Genomic DNA, 20,514 nt, shown 5'->3' with positions numbered 1-20,514 from the left:
AAACAGGGAACCGAATGACTAAATATACATAGAAGAGATTAAGATGTAAAAAGACTTGCATGAATTGGTCCATATGGTGCCCACTTTTGAGGGTGCCGTTTTGTGCTAGGTCAGAAAAGAGGCCTGTGCTGGTGTATGTGGTCCGGAAGGAAAGCCCGCGTTTTATACACATGGTGGAGGGAGGGAACTAGAATAGGGGACAATGGCCTAATGGAACCTATGCCATGTTATTAAAACACCGCCGCGGTCGCAGGAGTCTGTCTGCAAACAAAGACGTAGCCGGGTGTAAAACATGGCTGCTTTGTATATTTAACACCTGCCCTGGAACAATCCGTATAATCGAGTTCAGCTATCCTCTGCCAAAACCACTAACAGATGTAGTAAAAAAAAAAAGTGTAACAAATACAAGAGCTTCTGAAAATCCTCTTTTTCTGCAATGGCAGCTCGTATTCAGCTACCGTTCATGTAAATCCACAAACTGCAGCCAGGAATGAACATACCTGAGAGAAAGGCAAGTTTCTTCTTCAGGATCGGTAAGATCACAGTGACGTCCATGTTTCCTAATTATGGATCACAGGTCTCTGAAAGAAGCAAAAAAGAACTTTATAAAATCCAGAAAAATAATAATAATTACCATCATCATAAAAAAAGGATATATGAAACACTGTGGGGGGGTTTCAGGGGCTACGTGGTTCTTTTCCAGCAAGAGAAACTTTAATTTCATTTATACAATACATCTGAAAATTATTGTGGAAGAATAATCAAAATGGAAAAAAGGAAAAAAAGAAGTTACCCATAACAACCAAATAAATAAAAATGCTATGCTTCTTTGAATTATTTTTATCTCCATTTTATTTATTTCCCTTTCCACTCCAATAAACTGCTGCAGAAAAAAATACGAAACAAACATATGTAAAACTGTTAGCCCAAGCAGTGCATATAAAGCAGCTTTACCTGCATTATTGTCTGCCATTATTTTTCTGCAAAGTGTTTAAGCACCTGAATTTGATTGCATTTTTAATGGGGATATCAATGACAAGTCATGTAATTTATAAATTAAATAACTCCAAAATGTATCATACAGTTAATAATAATAATTGTTATTTATATAGCGCCAACATATTCCGCAGCACTTTACAATTAAAGTTATGATAGTTACGTGCTGTAATATCTTTAAAAAGAAAAAATACGGATGAATGTGTTTTTAAACATAGGGAAAAAAGTTCTATGGGAGAAAAAGATCAAAGTTGATAAAAAAAAAACCTTATCCAGAGATTGCTGCAAAAAAAAAATAAAAAAATTCTATAAATACAATAAAAATAAAAAACCACCACAAATAAGGTAGTGTATGCAATAGATGCAATAATAAGTATTTACCTCCAAAAAATAAACCCTCTAGTTCTCATGTCGCTATAGTGCCGCAAACAAAGACCTTATCTTGCATTTAAAAGTATCTCTCCCTTAGGCTATGAGCCCACGTAGCAGATTTGATGCAGAGCGTTTTTGCCTCTCTCTGGCAGAAAAAAACGCATGCAGATTTACATGCGTTTTTTCTGCCAGAGAGAAGCGTTTTTGCATGCGTTTTTTTCAAGCAGTTTTCCAAGCGATTTTAGCATCACTTGGAAAGTGCTTCACAAGTTGGTCACACTATATAGATCCATGTAACCGGCATGGATTTATAATGTGTGAACAACTTAGATGCTTTAAATGCAGCATCTATAGTTAAAAAAAAAAAAAAAAAGAATTAAAACGTTAAAAATAAAAACTGTATATTCACCTCTCCAGCGGCCCCTGGTCTGCTCTCCGGTCTCCTCCGATCTGCTACCGGCCGCGTCTTCCCTCTTCAGCGTCCCGCAGTGTACTGTCAGGACCTGCGGTGACGTCATTTAGTCAGTTGATGGTCACGCGACACACCTTCTCATTTAAAGATTTTTCTGTATTTTCATGACTTTGAAAATTGTACATTCACACTGAAGACATCAAAACTATGAATTAGCACATGTGGAATTATATACTTAACAAAAAAGTGTGAAACAACTGAAAATATGTCTTATATTCTAGGTTCTTCAAAGTAGCCACCTTTTGCTTTGATGACTGCTTTGCACACTCTTGGCATTCTCTTGATGAGCTTCAAGAGGTAGTCACCGGAAATGGTTTTCACTTCACAGGTGTGCCCTGTCAGGTTTAATAAGTGGGATTTCTTGCCTTATAAATGGGGTTGGGACCATCAGTTGTGTTGTGCAGAAGTCAGGTGGATACACAGCTGATCGTCCTACTGAATAGACTGTTAGAATTTGTATTATGGCAAGAAAAAGAAAAACCAGTGACCATCATTACTTTAAGAAATGAAGGTCAGTCAGTCCGAAAAATTGGGCAAACTTTGAAAGTGTCCCCAAGTGCAGTTGCAAAAACCATCAAGCGCTACAAAGAAACTGGCTCACATGAGGATCGCCCCAGGAAAGGAAGACCAAGAGTCACCTCTGCTTCTGAGGATAAGTTTATCCGAGTCACCAGCCTCAGAAATCGCAGGTTAACAGCAGCTCAGATTAGAGACCAGGTCAATGCCACACAGAGTTCTAGCAGCAGACACATCTCTACAACAACTGTTAAGAGGAGACTTTGTGCAGCTGGCCTTCATGGTAAAATAGCTGCTAGGAAACCACTGCTAAGGAAAGGCAACAAGCAGAAGAGACTTGTTTGGGCTAAAGAACACAAGGAATGGACATTAGACCAGTGGAAATCTGTGCTTTGGTCTGATGAGTCCAAATTTGAGATCTTTGGTTCCAACCACCGTGTCTTTGTGCGACGCAGAAAAGGTGAACAGATGGACTCTACATGCCTGGTTCCCACCGTGAAGCATGGAGGAGGAGGTGTGATGGTGTGGGGGTGCTTTGCTGGTGACACGGTTGGGGATTTATTCAAAATTGAAGGCATACTGAACCAGCATGGCTACCAAAGCATCTTGCAGCGGCATGCTATTCCATCCGGTTTGCGTTTAGTTGGACCATCATTTATTTTTCAACAGGACAATGACCCCAAACACACCTCCAGGCTGAGTAAGGGTTATTTGACCAAGAAGGAGAGTGATGGGGGGCTACGCCAGATGACCTGGCCTCTACAGTCACCAGACCTGAACCCAATCGAGATGGTTTGGGGTGAGCTGGACCGCAGAGTGAAGGCAAAAGGGCCAACAAGTGCTAAGCATCTCTGGGAACTCCAAGATTGTTGGAAGACCATTTCCGGTGACTACCTCTTGAAGCTCATCAAGAGAATGCCAAGAGTGTGCAAAGCAGCCATCAAAGCAAAAGGTGGCTACTTTGAAGAACCTAGAATATAAGACATATTTTCAGTTGTTTCATACTTTTTTGTTAAGTATATAATTCCACATGTGTTAATTCATAGTTTTGATGCCTTCAGTGTGAATGTACAATTTTCATAGTCATGAAAATACAGAAAAATCTTTAAATGAGAAGGTGTGTCCAAACTTTTGGTCTGTACTGTAAGAGGGTGGGGGCCCACCGGAGGATTCTCCTGTTCTCCTGTGGCCAGTCCAAGCTTGGCGGTATCGCACTGAGACTAATGATTTCCAGCGACCTGCAATCTACCATGATTGAGACAGACTCGTAATTGTTTCAAGATGTGCTGTATTATTTGGACGCAGGTGGCACATGACAACTTGCAATTCACTTTGATGCAAGTGCGAAATCAAAGCTATAAAAATAGCTGCAAGTCACAGAGAAGTTGCACAAAAGTTTTTGGCTGCACTTCTCAGGTCAGAAGCTTTGTCTGAGAACTGCGACAGATCGCCGTGTGGCCCCGACCTAATGCAGGGCCACATTTTCTATTTCTCAATCCGATATTCTGGATAGTACAGGACAGAGAAGTCCGCAGGATGTTCCTGCAATACGGCCAATTTCTTCAATCTTTAATGGCAAACTAAACTGATTTTATTTCCCAATAAAATTCCACAACTGTTACAAAATTCATGCAGGCATTTACTTTAATTGGAAAGTGAATAAAGAAGCCAACAGCCTCTCCGGGAAACGTACAGCACATATTGCATCAACTAATAGCCGAGGACAAACGGCAGAAAACGAGTGTACACTCCTCATGCCTATTATGTGCGTTCTTCATCTAAATAGGTGCAATATTCTGTGCACATTATTTCCTAATATATCTTCATAGCTACATTTTTGTGTTACAGTGTAAATCTCCTGTATAAACAGTGACGAAGGGAACGTCCCTAAAACGTTACCATAACATTACACAGGATGTAATCGGCTTCTAAAAATGACACTTTCGAAAACGTCTTTTTGCATTAAAAGGAATCAGAAAATGTCCTAATCTTTAAATTAGGTTTTTATGTTAAATGGATTTTAAAATCATTTTTGGCAATGCGCTGTCAAATAATCCGTACTAAAAGGAATCTGTCAGCAGTGTTTTGCCATTTAACCTGAGAGCAGCTTGTGTAGGGGACAGAGAGCCTGATTCCAGCGATGTGTCCCTTATTGGTCTGCTTCTTGCTGTTTCAATAAAATCATCGTTTTATCATAGGACTGTTTTGGTTTTTTTTTGCCAGATTAGTTGTCTTGTGCCTCCTAGTCCTCCTGCTGTGCATTCTGCTAGATATACAGTCTAGAGAAAATCAAAGAGTTCATCAAAACAGCACCCCAATAGCTGCAATCAGGGTCTCTGTCCCTACATCATGAAGCTCTAAGGTAACATAGCAAAAACCTGGTAACAGATTTCTTTAAAAGCAAAAAAAATTAAATCTTGCAGTTTTCACACTTGCCACCGGGGCTTTTCTAGACTAACTTCCTATTCTTTCAGGAAATGCACACGTACATTAGCAGCAATGACTCATAACCTATCTTTGGTATTGAAGCATCTAATGAGCAACACCCCTGCCGATCAGCTGTTTGCAGCGCTAGCATTGGCCGAATGTAAACCGCGAAAGGTGCAGAACAGTACAGCTCCATCACACTCTTTAGTGGCCATTCGTGGGTACTGCAGATCATTGATTGTTATTTGAATATACACCTGCTTGGTTTTTTTCACTTGATATAGACGCCAGCAGCGCAGCCTACCTACGTGTTCATCCAACAGGATCTTATAAATATATGTGGCATATATACATGAAAACTGCAATGACAAGCGGCCGGCAAGGTGTTTCAAGGCAACTTGTCCCTAGATTCATGCTGCCTGAACCATGGTCAGCATGAATCAGAGCCTGGATGTTCCATTGCAGGTCTTTCTTTGGAACGTTGCAGAGACTTGTCAATCAACTCAATAAGATGTTTTCAAGCAGCTTTTCAAACGTTGCTGCGTTTTAGAGAAAGAAATACCTAGCTGCAATCGGGCAGCAAGGATCGGATTCATGTTGACCATGGTTCAGGCAGCATGAATCTAGGGACAGGTTGCCTTGAAACACCTTGCCGGCCGCTTGTCAGTGCAGTTTTCATGTATATATGCCACATATAGTCATAAGATCCAGTTGGATGAACACGTAGGTGGGCAGCACAAATCTAGTAACAGGTTCCTTTAAATTGAAAGTTAAGGACTGCAGGATTTTACAGGTTTTACTCACACAACCATACCGCCTTTAATATTAATAGTTCATGGACATGATGTTTTGCGGGTTAAACTGCGGATCACTTGGAAAATCGTGGGATATGTGCAGGGAGTTTGGGACCCCATAGCGAGCAGAACGTTTATATGGAGTGAATTAAGGACGAGGTAGCTGCCAGGGCACAAACTAAGAATGTGTCTCTTGGGTTGGGAGGTGGAAAATTATGGTATTTTGTTAATATGGATTTTAATGTATTTTGTGGGTCCAAAGTTTCTGGCAGCTCTTTGTAAGGCAAAACAAAACAAAAAAAGAAAAGGACATTTAAAAATATAAAAAGTACCTGAAAAATTGTGTGGCCATTATCAATCAAGTTGAAAAATGCACTGACTGTATGTTGGGGAGGTTTCTGGAAGCAACTTTGTTTGAATTTGTTCTTACATGGAAGATGTGCAGCAGAATTTTCTGCACGGAAAAAAACAAGATTTTCTTCTCACGCGTCACGGCATCTGTTTTTATACATCAAAAGTAATTATTAAAATTTACAAGACCAAATACAGCTTCAGATGTTAAAGAATTACAAATGTATCCGCAAAAATCGGCCACTACATGGGATCCTTCAGCTGGAGAACTGCATTTATCTGCAGGAGAAGGAAACGGATGAGATTACTGCTACGTAGAACTGATAATAATGCAGTTCACTAATTTATTAAATGGATTCCAAAAAGTGCAGATTTACAGGAACCTACAATGCAGTTTTAATTTGTTCTGTAGATTTCAGGAGATTCTGCTATTTTCCCAATTTCAATTGTACAATTATGTTAATGAACCGCAGCGCAGGAGGCTGAGTTCTCCATCCTTGGTTCCAGCACAGCTCTGCATTTGTAGAGTCGACTATGGTCTAATAGGTAACGTTTCTCCTTGTGGAGAGTGACAAGCCAAGCCAAGTGACCAAGGAGACTTATAGGCCATGCATGCTCCTCTGTGAAATTAAATATTAATTGTGTTACCCCTTAGACCCCAGTCCAGTGCCTCTCACCCAGCCAAATCAGATCTCATACTTTGTACTGATGATGGGCAACACCCCGAAACAACGTATCTACAAACTGAGATTCTAGTTTGGCGTTTATCCGAAGTCATATGGAAAGGCTTGTTAAAGAGTAAATATTGATTTTTAGGATTGCTATTTCCAATAGGTGGCGCTAGAGTTCAAGTCTTTTCCTCTCTGAAGAGACAATTTGCATATTTAATTTCCCAGAGGAGCATGCATGGCTTATTATTCTCTTCACGCTGACATGCCAGGCTTGGCTTGCCACTCTTCACAAGGAGAAACGTTACTCCTTAGACCCCAGCCAGAGCGCCGCTCACCTAGCCAAATCAGATCTCATACTTTGCACTGATAAGGGTCAATAGTGACTTTTAGGATTGCAGCTTCCAATAGGTGGCGCTAGAGTTCTAGTCCTCTTCCTCTCTGAAGAGAAAAATTGCATATTTAGAGTCTACAATAAAATATTCTGATATTCACACCACTGATTTATGGGGGTTTTACATGGTTTAAAGGGTTACTCCTCTTTTAGAAAAGATTTTCATATATATATAAAAAAATAAACATAATTGTGCTTTACTCACCCTCCCTGGGTCCAATGAGAGTCTCTGCAGCTTTTGTCAGGGTGTGTTATTGAGCTCACTGATTGGCTACAGATGACAACAGACACTGGAGCAGCATTGCGGAATCAGTGATGGACCCAGTAAGGGTGAGTAAACACAATTTGTTCTTTAACTACTAGCTTCTAAGAAAAACTTTTCTGAAAGTGGACAAGCCCCCGCAGGAGGGAATAGCAGCTGACCGGTTGAGGTGCCGGCTGTCGAACCTACACTAGCCTTATACTGATGACCTAGCCTAAGAATTTTTTAGGAACTTTCGTGCCAAGTGTCTAAATTGCAACATCTTGCGTCATATTTTAGTTTGTCATTGATTTTAAGGCCCCACATAATCAGGAGAGTGAAGTCTTCTTTCTATAGTGGATCCTCGGCTGTTTTTAATAGCGGGAAGTTACATTTTTAGTTTAATCTGACTTGTGACGTGGACGCCCCGTGACAGCGGTTTTGTGTGGACCTGAAATCTAATTATGAAACCGTCAAAAAATAAATAAAGACTAGAATCCTGAAAAACCGCAGAAGAAAGGTAAAAACTGTCAGAAAGTCATTTCATATTTTAAGTCTTCAGTAAAAAGTGACCACAAATGACGGCTTCAGAATACAGAAGTGATCGCTCCAGACAGAAACCAACCACAAAGTAAGAGATGCTCTTTCCAAACCGAATCAACAGGTAAAAAAAGAAGAACAGTGGTATGTTCACACAAGGCTTTATTTTTTCAAGCAGGCGAAAAAGACGAGGCTTTCAAGTAGAAACCACTTCAGAAAACGCCGTTTTGTTTTTATCCTGAAGCATTTTTTATAAAACATTTTGTTACTATTTCCATTGTTAACATTTTCCGTTGAAGTTTTCCATAAACGTTTGCTTTGTTTTTAGCGTTTTCTTAAGGGCTATTTGCTGGCGTTTTTTTGGAGACAATAAAAAGGAAGATTCTACGTAAGATTTTCTGAGAGTGTTTTTCCAAGCAGACCTGCTCAAAGCTCGTCTGAAAAAAATGTTGTGTGAACATACCTTGAATACCTGGACAGCTCATGGTATGTCAGTGAGATCAAGATGAACAAAGCTGTAGGATGCGGTCAGATACAACAGCGTTTTGGGGTACTGCTGCCTTGGTATTTTAATGCATATGCTCTACCCCACCGCTTCCTTCATGATCGAGAAGAGTGCACATGCAGCGCTCTGCCCAATCATAGAGTATAGGTTCTTAATCTTTTTTGGATACAATATAGCTGTAGTAAGAAAACAAAAAATGGTGAAACTTCTGTCTACGTTGTAAAGGTCCCAGCTATATGTGGGTGCCCCACCGTCATCAGGTTCACACGATAGATCTGATGATGTAGCGATGATCGGGCCAGCCAACTGGATCTTTTTTTTTTTTTTAAACGAGACAAGCCGGGCCTCCAACACAACATATGCCGTTGCCAAGCATTGCTTAGGCAAGAATGGGCTGAAATCTGTCAGGATTTGGCCCAGAAGCAGATATCCAGCTGCCAGAGAACATTGAAGATGTGTTGAAAAATAAGGGTCGACACTGTAGATATTGAATCTTTGAATAAACTTTGTGTATTTATCAATAAAAGCTTAAAAACTTATGAAATGTTTATAACTCTCCCGGCCACTTTGCAATCTATCAGAGGTGGCCGGTTTCCTAGGAAAAGAGAGCACAATTGCAGTAGTTTCCTTTACTGCTGGATAAGACCAGCTTCAGAGATCCGATGCCCTCCTATGCTGAAGAGGTAAAGCAGCCATTGCTTCCAGCGTCAGCGAGCCGGCATGTCAGCCATGCTGCCGTCCTGGACTGTAAATCAAAAGGAGCTAAGAACCTGAGGACACATTTTTAATGTCTTGATCACCTGATGATAAAACATCTGGGAACCTTTTATGTTTTGTTTTTTTAAAACCTGTTGATAACACGACATGTACAGATCCTATTAATAGGAACGTATATTTAAAACTCTCAGAAAGCTGTGAAATATTGAAATAAGTTCTACTCGCCCTTACCATTCCCTGCTGCTCTTGTTCCAACACGTCCCAGGTCACCCACTGGTCTCTCTACCTCTCTCTTAACATGTGACCACTGTAGCCAATCACTGACTGTAATAATGATAAGTCGGTCACCGACCGCTGCAGCAGTCACAAGTCAATATAAATGTAGAAGAAAAAAAATATAGAGACCGGAGAGCTCTACAGCTCTAAGTAGTATCAGAACAGGAGAGACAAGAAGGCAAGAAGTTTGTTTTTTTCATCGGCTGGACAATTGTTTAACAGTCTCATCTACTCTGGACCACCAAAGTTACTGACAATAAAGAGGTTCTCAGGGCAATTGATATTGATGAACTAATCCTTGATGAAATAGCAGAAAATGGCCAGCACATCCAAGCTAGTGTGAACAGGAGCTAACTAAAAAAATGTAACTATAGAAAAGAATTAAAGTTGCTAAGAATGATTGCTCTAGAACATTGAAACTGCATTACTACAATGGAAAATAGTAAAGCGCTACATAATGTATATATGAAATATTGGAAAAATTTATCTAATATTACTATGAAAAATTACAGTAAAAAAAGAAAGGTACTTAGCGCATAGATTGGCCAATATATGTGTGCCCAAAAGCCAACATCAAGGCGACCTTCATTGTTGGGTCCTTGTCCCTGGTTCATTCCTGCCCCATAAATTGGAGGGGTGTCATATCAGGACAGGGACCCAACAATGAAGGTCACCTTGATGTTGGCTGTTGGGCACACATATATTGGCCAATCTATGGGCTAAGTACCTTCTTTTTCTACTGTAATTTTTCATAGTAATTAGATTAATTTTTCCAATATTTCATATATACATTAAATAACAGTGTCCTAATCCTTGATAAGTTATCAATTTCAGATCTGTGGGGGTCCGTTACCCAACACGACCACCGATCAACTGCTATTAGCTCTAGCGGCTGCCAGGTATAAACACTGTAAGAGCTGCGCAGCTCCATTCAATGTGCCGCGGACACTGCCTGCGAAGGTCAGCAGATCAGCTATTATTTTTGGATGTTCATGATGATGGCAAATTTAGTATAATTTTAAACAAGGCGACAAAGTCTAATGATAGATCCACTTTCAGCAGTAATGACCGGACCGAGCAGGTAGTTCTGTGCTATGGTCAGAGTACAATATTATATAGCCGAGACCAGGACACCAGACCTGACAACCAGGGCACAACACCCGCCACAGTAGTCTCAATCCAAGGGTCAGCGCCAGTCATTCAGGAATGTGTCTACTCCATGATCACAAGTGACACTTTAAAGCTCAAGTTAAAATACCGGTTAAATATTAACTTTTAAGAACAAATGGATGTTTAAGTAACTAAAGTCCAGACAAGGGCTTTATCCAGCAATACTAATACCGGACTCCTCAATTATAAACCAAAAGAGAAAAAAAATGGACCGTGTAAGACAGCTGTGCGAACAGAGCCCAAGAAGGAACCAAATCAGAAACTCTAGTGCAAGGGAAAGGTGGAGAAGTTGCTCAGAACAACTAACAAGTCCCCCCCAAGTCCCTATAGAAAAAAAAAATATTAATATTTCCATTTCTTGTCCTGTCTGTGTATACAGAGCTCGGACCAGTAAATGACTGGGGGAGGGGATCGCTAGCTCGTAAGCCCATTTTAAGTATTATAAGCCCAATTGTAGACATTGATTAATCTTTCCCCGTAAATCAATGTGCAGTGATCTTGCACTAAGTCAGACATAACATTGCCTGTAAGGACCTCAGTGCGGCTCCATATACGTCGTATATATGTGTGCCTGTTGTATATCTGGGAATTACATATAAAGACACTCATGATACTGATAGGGCATATGCAGGCAGGGGGAATACGTAGATTTTCATATGCACATCCTTTTTTTGCAGCATTTTTATATGCTGGTTAGGCTTTGTTCACATTGTGATATTTCATTATGACTTCAGTAGACAGACACTTTTGTGGTGTAAATTATGATGAATTCGCCAGCTGAACTTGGCCGCGTCTCCTCTTGATGAAGTTTCACCTACTTTTTTCAAAAAGTTAGCAGAGCTGACCAGGACTGGCATTAAACAATCGCCAAAAGTCAATACATTTTTGCATTCACTATTAATTGCACAAGAAAAATAAATATTTGAAACAGTTTTGCAACAGAATCTTGGGAACATGGGTCTTCATTTTTAAACATATCCGTCATTCTTTGGTGTTCGTATCGGGGTGAAAGGATCCATTGTTACAAGCAGGGTCTCTGTAGAGGAGTTGAGCAGACTACCGTTTCTGGTCTGTCCAAACAAGAGATCGAAAACGGAACAGATGAAAGTGGACACCTTTTAAGGCCTTAGAAATTAATGCTATATTTCTATTTTCTTGCATTCCAAATGGTTCATAAAATTGGAAACAGCAATGGGACGTGTGAAGGTAGCCTTACAAAAAAAAAAACCTGTGTATCTGCATCGAGCTCCCATAGTGGCACATGTGTATGGTACCTCCATGTGCCACAAATTGCATCCAAAGGTTAAAGAGGTTGTCCACTACTTTTAAATTGATGACCTATCCAAAGGATAGGTCATTAATCTCTGATCGGCCGGGGTCCGACACCTGGCACCTCCGCCGATCAGCTGTTATCAGTTTCGCCGGCCGGAAGTGCTCACTCGCCGAGCTGCTCCGTCTTCTGGTAGTGGCCGAGGCTTGGTACTGCACATCCGCCTCCTATTCAAATCAATAGGAGGCGGATGTGTAGTACCCTATGGTGGCCACTACAAGTAGAAGGAGCAGCTCGGCAAATGAGTACTTCCGGCCGGCGGCTGCCACTGCCGACACCGATAACCGCTGATCGGTGGGGGGGTGCCGGGTGTCAGACTACGGCTGATCAGACATTGATGGTCTATCCTAATGATAGGCCATCAATGTAAAAGTAGGACAACCTCTTTAAATTCTTTTTTTTTTTTTTCATGGATATTTATGGAATCCCAAACTTTGGTGGATTGCACTGCATGTCGCATTAGGGACGGTTTAGGGGATATCATCAATATGTCTCAGTATTGTGGGGGTGCAGCTTCTCAGTATGTTGTCATTTAGAAACAGGAGTAATAATTATTTAAATTTATACAAAACCGACAGCCCAATTTACATAGTTTGAAAACAAGACTTGGGTCCATCAAGTACAACTTTTCTCCACCAGTTCTCTACTGCTAAATTATTTATAACCCACAATGGCCATTTGTTGTGATAATATCATCCGGCCCTTTTTTACATGCCATTATAGTGTCTTCCACCTCTTGCGATAGGACATTCCACAGTCTGACTGCTCTGACTGTAAAGAACCCTTTCCTGTTTAGCTGCCGGAATCTCCTTTCCTCCACATATAATGAGTGCCCTCTGGTCCTTTGCATTGACCACATATGGATTTATACATATAAATGAGATCTCCTCTGAGACGTTGAACAGGCCCAACTTTCCCTTCATAGGAGAGGTGTGGTAAATGTCAGATTCAGTACAGATGCCTCACACACCTGACATATTACAGGCTGCTGTTTAAGTCAGGCTATAATTGAGATCACATGCTGCCATATAACAGCCAATTGGTAAGCTGCAGTAACGTTGAATACCGTATAGCAGCTCTACGATATGATTAGAATATATACAATATAATGGTATTAGAATGGTTTATACAGGTGATTGCAAGCACTAGTCTTTGCGCATCAGACCGTCGGGTGCAATGAAGATTCAGCTTTGCATATAGGGAAGTTCTCGGCCCCCGGGTCACACCAGGCGCACTCCCCCTGAAGACGCAGCACTTACTTAGCAAAGCAATAAAATAATTTACTATTAGATTCCCTACGCTGTGCGCTCTTTTATTTTCACCTAATGGATTGCTTTGTCGTCCAGGATTCCTTTTATGCTGGCATCAGTGGAAGCCAACATCAGAGTAAAAACACATAAAAGCCCTTGTTATTAGCGGTAAAACATAATAAAGTGCACAATCATTGCTATGAAGTTGGCACGTGTTCTTCCTCAGTAGCAGGCGCCTCCGCAGATGGCAAAACTTTATTCGATAACTTTTCGCTTTTCAATCCAAAAGATCAAAAGGTAAAATAAAAATATATATATCTCCCCATAAATAGGACTTCTACCCATTAGTAATTGCATGCCAGCTTTCTCAGCGTCTGTATATAATCTCCCGTTTTTATCGGATTTCAAAAGTTAAAAGGTACTTCTCTAATTTTTTACAATAACAAGATTAAAGAGTAACCGCTGTTTTAATATTTCATAAATCAATAGTACATATGAAAATAAGAAACTGTAATAGGTCTTATCAGATAACTCTGCTTCTTTCTCCACCATAACTTGATTATTCAGTCTCAATTCTTGGGTAAAATTTGTATTCAGTTACATTACTAGGAGATGGCAGTTGGTGCTCATAAAGTTCTATGTAGAGAGGAGGGAGGAGCTAAAGGCAGAGCTCCTCCTACTCTCCCATCCCTTCTACATAGAATGTTATAAAAACCAACTGCCATCTCCTATCTGAGTAATGTAACATTCTATCTCCACTGAATACAGATTTTACTCCAGAATTGAGAATTTTGAGATTGATCAGCCGAGAGGAGAAAGCAGCAGATTTCTCTGATAAGATATATTACAAAGTTTCTTATTTTCATGTGTATTATTGATTTATAAAGTAAAAATTGAAACAACTTTTACTATTTAAGAGGCCCAATGCACAACAGATAGCTGCGCGGAACATTAGCTCGGCCAGTATTATCTCTCCTGACTCCTCCATACACGGTAGCGCTCACTGTCGAGCACGTCTTTTGGTCTCTTTGAAAGTGTCGTGGCCAGACTCCTCCGGTGACATCCTATCTCACTGAGAATAAAAGGATCGGTTCTCCATAATTGGACATGTTGGATGCTCATCTCCCCCAACATCATTTATCAGGGGGAGAGTAGGGAAGCCCCCGTACTCATTACACTGTCGGCCGAGTCTATATCAGCAGGCTAGTCTAGGACATATAGGGTCTTAACTTCACAAATCTTTTGCCATTTTGGGTTTGGATCAACTATCCGCCATTTATAATCATGGTTGATTTAAAAACTTCCACTGGTTTCGCTGTATCGCACTATCACGTTAACTACCGGCTTTTACTCCGTTATTGCAGAAGATAGCTCCTAGAAGGACAAGCAATTAAACAGCATATATGATAATTAAAAAGCAGCTGACTGAGTAATAAGGCACTTGATTTCAATAGTTGCCCAACTTTTACAGACCTAAGGGGATTTTTAATTAGAAAATTTAATAAAAGTCTTTACGGAGGGGTCCATCCATTTGGGACCTTCCTCTATTAGTTTGTACAAAGAGGCTCTTTCACTGAGAAGAACCCAATACATCTGTGACGTGTACAGTCAGTCCATTAAAGAATTTTGTCATCCTTCCCTGCAGTGGTGCTGATGGAGGCTTAAAGAGGTTGTCCGCAACTTTTACTTTGATGGCCTTTCCTTAGGATAAGTCATCAATGTCTATCCGGCCGGGGTCATTAACGAGTAATTAACGCTTATTATTCCTATTATTTCCTGCTTTTAAACATTTTTAAATCCTTTTTAAAACACTTAATACAGCTGATAAATTGGGGTCTAGCGGGGGGGGGGGGTTACCCTGTGAATTACCAGCAGACCCTTCTAAAGCCCATTGGATAGCTGTCAGCTGAACAATCATCCCACAGCTACCCCTCCCGACTCATCCATACTCCGGGTACTAAACCCCTTTAAAAGATTATTACAGCCCCCATAAGTTATCTTCTTATTGGATAAGGGTAGAAGAATGTGTTCTTGTGTCCGTCCGAAAAGATGGAGACCTTTAAAAAGCAGCACAGAAGTAGCCCAAAAGGAAGTTATTCAAGTCAACGGATCTGTCATGGGCACTTCTGAATCCATTTTTTTTGGGTTTCAGATAAAGTCTGAGGTGGGAGACATTAACGCCCTACAAAACTCAGTATGAATGGCGCCAGATTGGGGCACCCGTCACAGGAAGGAGGCTTCTTTTAGGGAGGGACAGTCAGACATGCGACCAACCACTGCACAGAACTATATAGGAAACAGTCCAGACCGCTCACCATGCTGGCTTCGTAACTCCAGTGATCGAGACCCTCACTGAGCCCGATAATGCGGCTCCGAGTGCCCTGTCGGAACGAAGTGGTGGTCGCACATGTGCAACACAGTTCCACTCATTCTCTATGGGATTGCTGAGAAAGTACAGCGCCCCGCTATCTCCAGCAGTCCTTTAGACACTGAATGAACCGGTGGTACTGCTCCATTTCAATGGGACATTTCAGAGCCCCATTCTGTGGAATGTTGAGGGTCACGGCTGTCGGACCGCCACTGATCCTCAAATTATCACTTATCATTTGGATATGCGATAACATGAAAATTGTCAGCAATTTATTTAAAATCAGAATGCCAATTTAGAATAAGGCACCAAACCAACTATTAATCTTGCAATGATAAACCTATACTCATGGGCTACCCGGACCCCTGCCATATAACTCAATGTAATCACAAAATTTATGCCAAGCTTTCAAAAGCCACATTGTAGAGAGGAGCAAAAAGATTTGCATAACGTTGGCCCGGCGTCCACTTCAATACTTCTTGGCAGCCGTATGCGGGCAGTGCGAACTTCCTCGGTCAGCACTTGAATGCCGGCATCCTGTGCACGTCTTGTGATTGCAAGACCTCCGTGAAGATGTTGCGGTGACCTTATAATTGCAAGAGGCATTGTGCCGTCTGAGATCTTTCTTAGATGGGGGGAGTCCAGGTAAGGCCATGATTTTAGGGTAACCATTGCAAAACTAAAAGTTGCTAGTGACTAGGCCTCACGCAACGTCCTGACATCGCGAGAACCTAGAAATCGCAAGAGACACCCCTGGCGCCACATTCGACTGCAAACTACCCTGCTTCACAAACCACAGTGTACAGATATGGACGCCGGGTGAGGGTCATGCAAATCTTTTTACTCAGCTCTACTCAAATGACCCAATCCCACTTTGGGAAAAGGTGCAAGAACCCAATTTTACTGCAACCATCGATGGACCACGATCAAGCGAATGTAAACGACACTTCTAATTCACTAACTATGCCAGAGACGTGACCATTCAGACTAAAATCAACTGACTGGTGATTTCGGTGGCCGGCATTCATTTGTAATGTCAGGATGAAAAAAAGGATTGGGCATGCTGAATTTCAAGATGCCCGATCCTTTACTCTCAAGGGAAATGATCTGCAGCTTGATAACACATACATAGAAGATAAATATGTATTTGCGGGTTTTGGGAGAAATAGCTATTGAGGGTGCATGCTTAGCGAAGTGTAGTGATTAGTCAATAGCAGTATACTATACCGGCAGCCGTGTATGGGACGAATCCTTCCATCATAATGGTCCCACCACTGTGCAGCGATTCCTCCAGAGGACGTTATGAATTAATGTGATTACCCCATTACCGGTGGCTCTCTATTCAGCCACAATTACACAGAGGGCTGCGAGCTCTCCAGATAATGCGGCCGACCAGGCGCCCTCCGACCTCGTTTCCTCCATAGACAATGCCACGAATGCCCATATTGTGCACAAACAGCTTTTTATATCATAACCCAGATACTAAATATTTAGAAAGAAAAATCAATGGTAGAAACTGTGCCGGATTAATGGATGCTGTAATTGGAAAGAGCAGCTGCATTATGGAAACGCTGGGAGTGTATGACGGGAGAAAAATTGATTTAACCTACAAGGGACATTCATGAAACATTCATTAGAGCCGAGAGACGACATGGGAAACACTTTTCCTTTGGGCGAAAAAAAAGTGGGCGTAGCGGGTCAGCCAGCAGCACGGCGAGGTCTCCTGAACAGGACTCCAATTTCTTCTTTTAACCGTTCAGTGCCTGCATCCCGGCTCGCAGCATTAAAGGCACCGTAGACGTTCATCAGCGACGGTGTTTGGTTTCCTATTGTGTCGCTGGTGTAACATGTTGGAGCTATAATAGAGCAGCTTTTATTGATTAATGAAGGGCGGTGAAAAAAGGGTCTTTTGGTTTTGTTTTTTTGATTGAACACAACGAAAAGCTGTAATAACAGGAAGCATTGCCAGCAATGAACAGGGCCGAGAAACAAAGGCTGGAGAAGTCCTGGCCACAGGCACGCTTCTGACACCGGCAAAGACAGCCGACAGCGCCCATCCTCAGTGACCGCACACAAGACACACGGCGGGGGGAGAGACCACGACATTTGTCACACGTCTGCTAATTATAGGATGACAATTACTTTGGGACTATGAATGGCGGCCATAGATCAGGAAACGCGTCTGAAAACCACATTCATGGAAAGACGTCAACACAATTATAATGAATTACCAATAATACTGATATATAATTCTAAGGCCTCGTTAAGACCTTCGCTTTTGGGTATTTTTTGCATGCGAGAATAAAATGTCTGTTTTCCATCAAATATGCAAATTGCCTCCTCAGAGAGAAAGAGGACTTGAACTCTATAGCGCCACCTTTTGGAAGCAGCAATCCTACAAGTCACTATTGACCCTTTAAAGAGCCATGCCATATGACTTAGGATAAAAGCCAAATCAGAATCTCCATTTGCAGACACGGTGTTTCGGGGTATTGCCCCTCCTCAGTGCAAAGTATGAGATCTGATTAGGCTAGGTGAGAGGCTCTGGACTGAGGTCTGAGGGGTAACGTTTCTCCTTGTGGAGAGTGACAAGCCAAGCCTGGCATGCCATTGGAAGGAGGCTTTTTCGCTGTGCAATGCTCCTTTGGGAAATTAAATATGCAAACTGCCTCTTCAGAGAGGAAAAGGACTCGAACTCTATAGTGCCACTGTCACGGTGTATCCGGTTTGACAGACAGTCATTCTGGATCAGGCTGTAGAAGGTCGCTGCGCTTGGCCTTGCAGACACCTTCTTGATCCTTTCATCATCCCTCCCTCTTTAGGACCCAGTGGTGATCTCCACCTTCTGCTGCTAATTAACACACCCTTGCTGGATCTTTAAATACACTCAGTTGCTCCAGAGAATCGGTGGTGATAAAGTATATTCCTCTGTTTATGTCTGGAGTTCTAGCAGTCGGCTAGATTCTTCTTGGAGTTCCTTTGAGGATTGTAGTCGTGATCCCTCTGGTGTCTTCTCAAAGCTAAGTGTGTCTCCTTGTCTGACCTGGTTTGTCATTAGTTGTAGTGGGGCTGACTAGTGCTCACCTCTCCCCCTCCCTACCTAGGGCCTAGCTCTAGGGTCAGCCAGGGCTAAGGTATCCTGCTCGACGATAGGTGCGGAACCTATTTAGTGACGATAGGGGAGTCAGGGTGTTAGATCTGCCTAGGGGCCTCCACTCTCCCTTTCCCTAGTTGCTGGGCTTCCCCCCCCTTTTCCCGTCATCGTACGCTGGGTCCTTCCCATACCTAGCATGACAGCCACCTGTTGGAAGCAGCAATCCTACAAGTCACTATGGACCCTTTAACGAGTCTTGCAATATGACTTAGGATAAAAGTCAAATCAGAATCTCAATTTTCAGACAGTACTGTCCCTCGTCAGTGCAAATCATATGCGATCTACAAGTCACTATCGACCCTGCTGTTTTCCATCAGTGAGATAAATAAACTGAATGAAAATCGGATTCATCTGTTTCATTGCCAGCGTGACATCAGATTTTCTTCAATGCAAAGAAAAAAAAAATCCAAACTTCTATCCATTAAATAGTAAAAAAAAAAACAAATAGCACTTGGATGGCATCCAACAAGTCCACATCGCCATAGACTTTAATGTTCTACATGTGAAAAACGGACGTCTGAATGAGGGGCAAGTCATATCAGCATTGCCAAAGATGGATACTTCTCAGTCATCTACTATAAAACACTAAAATGACGTGTTCGGCTGGTCAGATGCCCCACCACCGCTGCAGTCACTCTCTACAGGACTGCCAGTAAAAACTGTGCACAACGCTCACCAGCCCTATAGGGAATGAATAGAGCTCAGGTTGGGCATGTGTATAATTATTTTAATGGAAATAATAGTGCCCCATTCGGACGAACAGTGCAGGTTCGAGCAGTTGGCCCACATCGATCTATTGGATAACTTATTTATACTGGACAACTCCTTTAATGTATATAATCAGGAGCCATACATTACATGGCAGCAAAAGGCTTACTGTAAGCCTAGTCTAAGCTCAAGCTCAATCCAGGTGAAAAAAAGCAGTACCACAAAGTTTTTTTCCTATGATTTTGCAAAAAAGTGGCATAAACATGTTGTAGATTGACTACAGCCTTAGATCGGGTTCACATTAGCATACAGCATCCGATGCAACGTTATTGGCCACCTCAGAAGCGGCCAGGTTCCTAGGCACGGAGTGCGCGCTTGCAGACTGTTTTGCTATACAGCTCGACAGTGCTGCCCCGAAACTGTCCGGATTGCTGGATCTGGCCAGTGTCAGTGCTCCTGCTCTCCCCCTATTCTGTCGTGGCAAGACCCTTTCTAGATCCATCGGAGAACACGCATTTCAGGCTCGGTGTCACGTAGTGTCAAGGGACTGTGGGCACCTACCCGATCCCTCGAACTAGGGGCGCCCTAGTCTATCCCTGTCATCCGGATTACTCCTGAAGATGGAGACACCGGGGTCACCTGCCTTGCTATGCTCCTATATTAATCCTGATCTGATTTTACCCCCCCCCCCTCCACACCCAGGGAGGTGTGGGGCTGAAGTGTATAGGAAAACACTAACCAGATATACAGGGTTAACAGACAGGGATAAATGAAAACTACAATCATACAAATGCACTCACAAAAAAGCAGACTGGGAAACAGAGGATGTATAGGAAGGGGAAACCAAATGTGAGAGGATAAGGGAAATCACACAAACCAACTCCACGCAGCAATCTCCAGAAAAACTCTCCAACCGCCAACTCCGAACACTGAACTTTCTCCCATCAACTACAAACCAAAAAGTGGAACTATCTATAGCAATTCCCAAGTGCCAGTGGCCAGCATATACACCAGAGGGGAGTGACCAACACAGAACAGCTGAGACTATTCAGGATGGAGAGCTCCAAAAGATCAACTGAACTGATTAACCCTTGCCATGTCATCAAGGAATATTTCACAAATCTACTTTTACCTCTCCGCACATCTGAGCAATCAGGTCTGGAAGGTTGGGGATGGGACAGATCACTACTATAAAGGATCACATTATCGAATACACTGGTCTGTAATACTGCCTTTATTCCGGCTTAGAGGATCAAGAACTTTGG

The 20,514-nt window shown here is 42.0% G+C and overlaps 1 protein-coding gene across 4 annotated transcripts in view; it reads right to left on the bottom strand.

The window, feature by feature from the left end:
* Positions 1-20,514, bottom strand: part of SESTD1 (SEC14 and spectrin domain containing 1) — a 141,076-nt gene that overhangs the window by 110,526 nt on the left and 10,036 nt on the right. For all 4 annotated transcript variants that reach the window (XM_073646804.1, XM_073646805.1, XM_073646806.1 and 1 more), the window contains exon 2: positions 501-581. In XM_073646804.1, coding sequence (XP_073502905.1) covers positions 501-555 — 55 coding nt within the window. In that variant the 5' untranslated portion in view covers positions 556-581. The remainder of the gene's footprint in view (positions 1-500; positions 582-20,514) is intronic.

Source organism: Phyllobates terribilis, unplaced genomic scaffold (assembly GCF_046119375.1).
Source record: "Phyllobates terribilis strain yellow unplaced genomic scaffold, ASM4611937v1 Scaffold_9__5_contigs__length_417890890, whole genome shotgun sequence".
Taxonomy (NCBI): Eukaryota; Metazoa; Chordata; class Amphibia; order Anura; family Dendrobatidae; genus Phyllobates; species Phyllobates terribilis.
Note: the sequence above shows the minus strand (reverse complement) of the source record. Positions and strands in the feature narration are given on the sequence as shown.